General features: G+C 43.5%; 1 protein-coding gene across 1 annotated transcript in view; it reads left to right on the top strand.

The window, feature by feature from the left end:
* Nucleotides 1-631: 631 nt before the first annotated feature.
* dock5 (dedicator of cytokinesis 5) overlaps nt 632-8387 on the top strand; it is a 44363-nt gene continuing 36607 nt past the window's right edge. The window contains 3 exon segments of the mRNA XM_048243364.1: nt 632-796; nt 7332-7415; nt 7951-7991. Of these exon segments, the coding sequence (XP_048099321.1) occupies nt 754-796; nt 7332-7415; nt 7951-7991 (168 nt within the window). The 5' untranslated portion in view covers nt 632-753.

Genomic DNA, 8387 nt, shown 5'->3' with positions numbered 1-8387 from the left:
TAGATCAATCTGGAACTCTCACCTGCAACCCACTTTGAAACCTAAGTAATGAATAAACCCTTAAGTGAAATATGATGAGAGTGATGCATGGAGCCTGTAGGCCCATAGCCCATATATCAGACTGTCACCGTTTGAGATCTATTCATCTTATTGGGAAGTGTGCAAATGGCTTGGTTATTGCTCACTCACTTTATTGAGGTTACTGCCTCAGAGATATTATCATACACTGTATAAAATAGACAAGGGTGTAAGGAGGACTTTAAATGAGAAGCATAGACTACAGGTAGTGACCACAACACAGATATACTGTTTACCATAAATAAACATTCATAAATGCTAAAATCTCAGAAAGATGGTAAGGAACCCCACATTTGTAGCTAATGGGTTATTTCTGAAAGTTGGACAAATGGCTTAGTGCTTTTTAGATGAAAACGGTGTGGAAAACAGTAGATTAAAAAAGCTGATGAAATCCGAGGAAACTTTCCAAGAGGAACAGGCTACATTTACTCATATGTTCGAAGTTGAAGGATGGGGAATCCCTCTCTCAACTGATGTCACGGCCGACGTGCCCGCGCCCAATTCCGCATGCAGGAAGGCGCGGTCGCTCGCGCCACCGCGAGAACACACTTTTCCCAGGCACGCGTTTTTTTCCCCACAGCACCGGAACTGTGATGTCCAGGACGGAGTACTGTACCTCCCGCCCCTGGTGTTTATGTATATATTTATTTATTTATCGCCCGAATACCCAACGCAATGAGTCGCTGGATTCCTACGAAAAAGGAGAAATACGGTGTTGGTAAGTTCAGACTGGCGCATTGGTTTATCGTTTGGGCTGAAAACTGTAGCTGACTTCATGCCTCTCGCTGCGTTCCCCAGCCTGTCGGTCTGTCTGTCTGGGACCTTCCCAAGTCAAACTTAACTCTGTAGTAAAACTGTCCGTTTCGCCCTGCTACCTGCAGTTCTCTTTACGTGTCATGTTGCAAAACTAAATTAATCACAAAGTGAAGTTGAACTGACACTGTCACGCTACTAAGTTTGGTCTAAGTTGCCTACCTGCTTCTGCTGCCGCTGTCGTAGAAGTCTTCTGAGGCAAATCTAAGTTATATTTCAGAGTTAAACGTGTAGAATCTGAATTAAACATGGTCCGTTACATGTGTCGAAGGTAAAGTTATTTTGTAGCCAAAGCATAGACTGTTGCTGAATACTGCAGCGTCGTGTCGCAACAGATGATGAGGAAAGCGTAGTAGTAAACAGTGGGGAAGTGGTGGGCATACCCACCCTTTCAGTGAATGATAGAACGTCATTTTCCTCAGACTTTGCACGAGAATGAGGTGAAATGGAGCGTTTTCATAGTTTGGTATGCCGCACTAACTGACTTCTGAAGAAGATCCACTGATTTAAGTGAGCTAGTGACATATGCAAATGACTTCATTGTTATAAAGTAACGGGTTGTAACCTGAAAGTTGTGGCGTGACTGAACGTGCTGCCTACAAAGTTTCAGAATGTTAAAAATACGACTGACTGGAATAAGAGAAACGATGCATTGGCAAAAAAACTATTTGAAGCAGTAGGTTAGCCTACACATATGTGGTCTGTGTTGGTGTTCAGTTCCCCAACTGGTCGTCTGTGATATGATAAAGGCTATGAGCCAAAATTCTCCTGTTCGTATCTGTACAGTGGAATGTGTGTTTCTGAGGCTTCGTGCTAGGCGAAGCCTTTGGGTGTTTCGCAGTGGGTTGCTCTTAGACCAGACAGCCAGGGTTGGCCAACTCCGATGAGCTAACGTGCTTCTGAGGAATGTCCCTGTTTGCTCATTCACTACTGCCCAGGTAGGCCCTTCAGTAGGATACAATGAGTGTCTGCCTGTACTAGCTAGACAGGCCGTGCCCTGGCCGAGATGGTCTTTCTGTAAGTGCCCTGACCATGTGAGCGGCGAGCTGTCACTCTGCGATCCGCTAGTGGCCTGTGGCGGTTGTGTGTGCAGCGCTTCCACAGAGCAGTATCTGTAAAGGAGTGGCAGCTCACCCTCGCAGTGGACTTTGTCACCCAGACAGAAACACAATAGTCCTAGAGTTTAGTAACAGGAATATCTTATGTATGTAATTAATAAATACACATTGAGTGGTTGTTGGTGTTGGTCAGTGATCATCATCCATGGTATCCTTGTGAATGAAGCTTCAGTGATCAGTTTTATCAGTGAAGTGTGGTAGAAGTGAGAACTGTGTGTGTTTGAGTGTGTGTGGTAGCATTAGTGTGACTGAAAGCTGTGTGTGTGTCTGTGTATGTCAGTGTGAGTGTGTAACTCTGACTAAGCGACTGATTTGCTGATTCGAGTGAAGCTGATTGGTTGATGTGAGACTGGCCTGAGGCCCTCTGCATGGTTTTCCAAGCTCTCTGCTCTGTAAATGTTTTCTGTGCTTCTGTTTTGGACACATCATTCAGCACTATTTAATTTCACACTGATAACCAGTGTTTAGCTTCACACACTGCATAATGTCACTGACTAGTTTATTCAGAATGTGTATGTTTGTATATGCCTGGCATTTACATTTAGCAAGTGGGGGGGCATTTTTAGTTCTATAGCTAAACTTATCAGGCATAGATGTGTGTAAAGATAGATGTCTGGAAAGGACATATGGGTGTGAAACAAGCCATAGGGAAGTAAACCACAGAGAAGCTCCTCTTTATGCCAGACTGTGACTCACACACACACACAAACATACACAGAATAAATAGCAGAACTGCAGTGGAAGTGACACAGGTGGCCTCCCAAGATGGCAGACCCATGTTTGTCGCCACCAGACTGGCCTTATATTTCCCATACTGGCCTTATATCTCCTATACTGGCAGACCTGCGTTGGCAAAATGGCATTAGCAGACCTGGCAGACTGGCATTAGCAGACCTGTGTTGGCAGACTGTTGTTAGCAGGCCTGTGTTGGCTCACTGGCATTAGCAGACCTGTGCTGGTAGTATGGTGTTAGCAGACCTCTACTGGTAGAATGGCTTTAGCAGACCTCTACTGGTAGAATGGCATTAGTAGATCTGCGTTGGCAAACCTGCGTTAGTAGATCTGCGTTGGCAAACCTGCGTTGGTAGACCTGCACACTGCTGTGAGTGTGTGTCACATTTGTCAAGTGCTCCATTCTGCTGTGTGTGTGTGTATCACGTTTGCTCCATGTTGTCATTCTGTTGGCAGGACCCCAGCACAGTGCCTGCTGTCACTGTTTCCCTCCGTGTCACTGAGTCTGTCGAACACTGTTGCCTTTGAGCCGAGGCTTGGACTCTGGGAGAGAGAGGGGCCTTCTGGCCCTGAGAGAGAGAGAGAGAGAGAGAGAGAGAGAGAGAGAAAAAAAAAGGGTGAGAAAGAAAGATGAGAGAGAGAGAGAAAAGAGAGAGAGAGAGAGAGAGAGAGAGAAAAGGGTGAGAAAGAAAGATGAGAGAGAGAGGAGAGAGAGAGGGGAGACAGAGAGAGAGAGAGGGAGGGGGGGGGTCCTTATGAGTCAGGCCTGGGAGATGGGGCTGCTTTAGATATACAGGAGTGTTGCAGAGAAACGCCTGTCAACATTAACACATTCTCTGTATTCATTTGCCAAAGCCAGCCACCATTTTCCTGGTGTTACCCTCTCATATGGAGACCCAAGCAGTTCTGACCTCAGCATGCTGGAAATGCCCCAGTCGGAGGTTCCTGCTTGGTGAAAATGCTCCAGTCTGTTGTGGTGCTTGGTGAAATGTCCCACTGATACTCACTCCTACCCCTCTGGCAATACACACTTCTGACACTCACACATTTCACACACGCACACACACACACATACACACACACACACACACACTCACATTTCAATTCTTTATTTGGATTGACAAGTAGGATAAGTATCATAACAAGATCCAAATTTAGCTTACAGTTTTTCTCAGTTGCTTTGGTGCATTTCTCAAATCAGCATTAACATTTGCACAACAGTTAGTGCATTTCACAAAACAATTAGAGCAAACTGCACTGCATAGTGGACTACCTGCAAAGGCGCGTATTTTGCTCAGAATGCTTTGTTTATGCCTCAAAAGCAGATATTTATACCAATGAAACTGTCAGTGCAATCAAAATGACAAGACCTGACATTGTGTATGTTAAGATAGTCAAACTGTTTTGTCTTGTTGTCAATATGACAGTTTACTCTGTAACTCTGTAAGTATTTTCTAACGAAACATGCACAGGGCAACACTGTTTTCTTTTTCAAAATTACAAAGTGACACATTATTGTGTGGAGGGGGTTGATTGCAAGACAGTGGATATGTTTCAAAGTTTTCTCTGTTGACAGACATTGTGACAGTATAAAGAAAACAAAGGCCTTTACAACACTGTGCAAATATAAAATGACCAATATACAGTAAAACACCCCTTAGTCAGAGCTGTACACCACCATACATCTTTCTATACATCCTCTATACATGGAGTTTGTACACAGAGTTCTGAGAATTTCAATTCTGATCTGAACTGAGACAAACTGTAAAAGGAGTTTCTCTCAACAGCAAGTTTAACTCTATGATATGCACATTAGGGTAAAGGTGACACACACACACACACACACACACACACACACACACACACACACACACTCACAAATACACACATTCACTCACAGACACACACTTATCTCTTTATTCCTTCCTCTCTCCCCTCTTTTTTTTTTTATCTTCCATCTCTTCTTTCTCTCTCTTTCCTCTTCTCCCTCCTCCCTCTAGTTGATTCCAATGGGTTTTGTCCTCTTTTCTATCTTTCCATACCAACTTTCTCCTCTTTTTTCTTCTCTCTTTCCTCTATCTTTTTCCATGTCTCTCACTCCTTCTGTTTCTCTTTCTCTCTCCCTCTCTCCCTCCCTCTAGTTGATTGGAGTGTGTCTGTGCTCTTTCTCTCTCTGTATTATTTTCCTGTATGATCTCACCTGCCCATGTTTGGATCTGAGCTTTAACCCTTCAGCAGGGCCTGAGAGTACTGAGTGTCAAGAGACTGATATGAGAGCCCCCTCTCACTCTGTGTGTGTGTGTGTGTGTGTGTGTGTGTGTGTGTGTGTGTGTGTGTGTGTGTGTGTGTGCCAGTGTGCTTACCCTGTGAAAACATGATGTTTTCCACACCAATAACATACACCATGCCTTACACTACCTATCCTGCAACAATTTCCAACACACTCACACACACATGTGGTGGGGGTTGGCGAAGTATTGATGCCTTTTCTCAATAAACCCTGACAGTGGCCTACATAACAGCTGTAGGGGGCGGTCCTGAACAATTGGCCCAGATATCCGTCCAATCAGATCGTCTCAGGGAACTGTACTCTGCCACTTCCTTAAGGGGTGCTGGTCACACCTTCATGTTTGAGAGACTCATTTCTTCCCGTGTCTCTTTGTTTCTCTCTCTCGGCCCTCTCTCTCTCTTTGTTTACCCTTGTTTTTCTCTCTCCATCTCTCTTTGTCTCTCTTTCTCCCTCTCTCTCTGTCCCCCATCTCTCCTCCACTTTCTCTTGGTCTCTTGCTCCCTCTCTCTCTGCCTGTCCTCCCTCTGCCTCTCTCCCTCTCCATCTATCTCTGCCTCCCTCTTTCTCTCCCTCTCCATCTATCTCTCTGCCTCCCTCTCTCTCCCTCTCCATCTCTCTCTCTCTGGCTCTCACTCTACTACTGATTTGATAATGTGTATAAAATGATAATGAACGGCAAAAAAGTACCATCCTAGCTAATATGAATGACAACGTCCACACATAAACTATTAACGATAACGTCATGAAGAACAATGTTGTTGGGGATCACTTTCAGAGCGATTTTGAGAATGATACAAAGCTGCATCAGAATCCATCAAATTTTAGTCATCACATTCATCAACACAAGGAGAGACTTTCCTTATCGTTGGTCAATATAGAAGCTTTTATCTTCTATATCTTCTTTTATAGTTATAGTTATCTGTATAGTTATCGTTCCTGGTGTGAAAGGCCCTTAATTCTCACAATGCAAAAGGAAATTCTGTTTCAACCTCTTGTGTGCAGAAGGAGCATACCCTCTCTTTTCCTGATAGCCATGTTTATTTATGACTACCTTTTTCAGTGGCCAATATGTGGTCATTTAGTCCATACCTAGTGGTGCTTTCCAAATATTGGGGTACTCTGGAATACTCTGCCACTTTATAATCTTGTTCCAGAGTCTGGTACATTTCTAATTTGCTTTGGGTTTTTTGATAGTATTTTTCCAGTCAATATAATTTTCTATTTTTTTATTATTTTCTGTATTATTGTCTTTTCTGGGTTATATTTCCCTATGGTGGCAGAACTGTGGTTCAGGACAAGTTGACAAGTTGACCTTTTCAAACCTCTGCACTTGGCACCAAAGAGCTTGGAATGTGTATGATTTTTTGGATCATTGGACTTTAAATGAATATACAATTAGATTACTCTTTTTTTGTATTCTGCAATTTTGGAGTGTTTCAGTTTCCCAATTTTGAAATTCTTGATTCCATAACGGTCCCCAGATTGGAGTGATTGGTTTGTTTATGTCACTTTTTACTTCAGGTAGGCTATTTCCTGTTGTGTTGTTGTTTTGATTGTGTAGAGAACTCTTTCATTGCTTTGTCTTTTAATTCAGGTATAGCTTGATTCAATTGCCAGTAGAATTGTATAATTTTTTTTTTTTGGACAGGACAGTGAAGACAGACAAGAAGTGAGTGGGAGAGAGAGAGAAAGGGGTGGGATCAGGACACAACCACAGGTCGGACTCGAACCTGGGACCCCAGTGGGTGCTCGGATCAGTTCATGGTATAGGCGTTGTAGCCTGCTGAGCTACAGCGCCCCACCCCCAGAATTGTATGAATTTGTGTGTTGAATAATTGTGTTGTTTAATTTGAAGTTTGACTTGGTGCCATGATACCTGGATCTATTTTGGACTATCTTGATTTGTGTTTTAACCATATTTATTTAGTATCTAATATTTAGGTCCAATAGGTTTAGACATTATGATATCATTGTACAGATTGTCTGCAAATAACATGCACTTTACCTCTGAGTCTTTAAGGTGAGATCCTGGAGTTGATGGACTATTATATTTTTGCTAATTCATTGATATAAATATTGAATAGGGTGTTGCTTAAGGGCATAGAGTGGGCAGTGAAGTGGGCAGTGAAGTGGGCAGTGAAGTGGGGATAGAGCGGGCAGTTAACAGTGCTCTCTCTTTCTTGTTTGTGCAATACTGTCACTTCTTCACTCCTTCTCTCACCCCACTCTCTCTCTCTCCCTTCCTGTTTTCTCTCTCTTTTCTCTACACACTCAATCCCTCCCTCTGTCTCTCTCTCCAGCCATCTATAACTATGAAGCGCTGGGCGAGCAGGAGCTCAGTCTGCGGGTGGGGGACACCGTGCACATACTGGAGATGTTTGAAGGTGAGTATGAGTAGGAAACAAGCCCCGACTCAAGCCTCGACTGCTCACCTATGAGCCGGAGACGATCCTTGACTGCTCACCTGTGAGCAGGCTATGATCCTTGACTTCTCACCTGTGAGCAGGAAACGAGCCTTGACTGCTCACCTGTGAGCAGGAAATTGGCCTTGATTCTTCACCTGTGAGCAGGAAGTGAGCCCCGACTGTTCACCAGTGAGCAGGAAACTAGCCTTGACTCCTCACCTGTGAGCAGGAAAAAAGCCTTAACTTCTCACATGTGAGCAGGAAAAAAGCCTTAACTTCTCACCTGTGAGCAGGAGCTTTGTTTGTACTTGTGTAATGTTGCACAACATTAGGATCTTGATGTTGATGTTGTGTTGGTGCTGATAACTATGCTGTGATCTTGTGTTGGCACTTGGTAGTGACAGTTGGACATCTATGCCGATGTTGTGTTGGGGCTGATTACTCTGTTGTGATTTGGTGCTGATAACTGTGTTGTTGGTGCTGATGGCTGTGTTTTTTTTTCTTATCCCTGTAGGATGGTACAGAGGACACACACTGCGGCAGAAATCCCAGAAGGTGCTCTTCTTTCATGCTCCCTCTGGAACCTATAGACCCTTTCAACAACATAAACAAAAATAATGCTTGAACATTCTATTTTGTTCCCAATCTACTTCCGCTTCATTAAGATAACATATGGAATGTTAAAACGGAAGCCTTGTGGGAACAACTATGATGCTGATAATGGAACTCGGTCAATAATACTCGGACAATAATACTGATCACAGATCAAAGAAACACACCAACCTTTTGGGAAATGTGCTTTTTTTGCCGTCTACTCCAGTGTTAAATAAAAGAATACCTACCATTCACTTCTCTGCATGCAATAACCCAGGCTGACACACTGTTAGCCTAGCTTAGCATAATTCACTGGGACTGGGTTACACCAAAACTAAAAGGTATAGAAGTTTCCCA

Source organism: Alosa alosa, chromosome 5 (genome assembly GCF_017589495.1).
Source record: "Alosa alosa isolate M-15738 ecotype Scorff River chromosome 5, AALO_Geno_1.1, whole genome shotgun sequence".
NCBI classification, from domain to species: Eukaryota; Metazoa; Chordata; class Actinopteri; order Clupeiformes; family Clupeidae; genus Alosa; species Alosa alosa.
The sequence above is the reverse complement of the archived record's forward strand: the minus strand, read 5'-3'. Positions and strand labels throughout refer to the sequence as shown.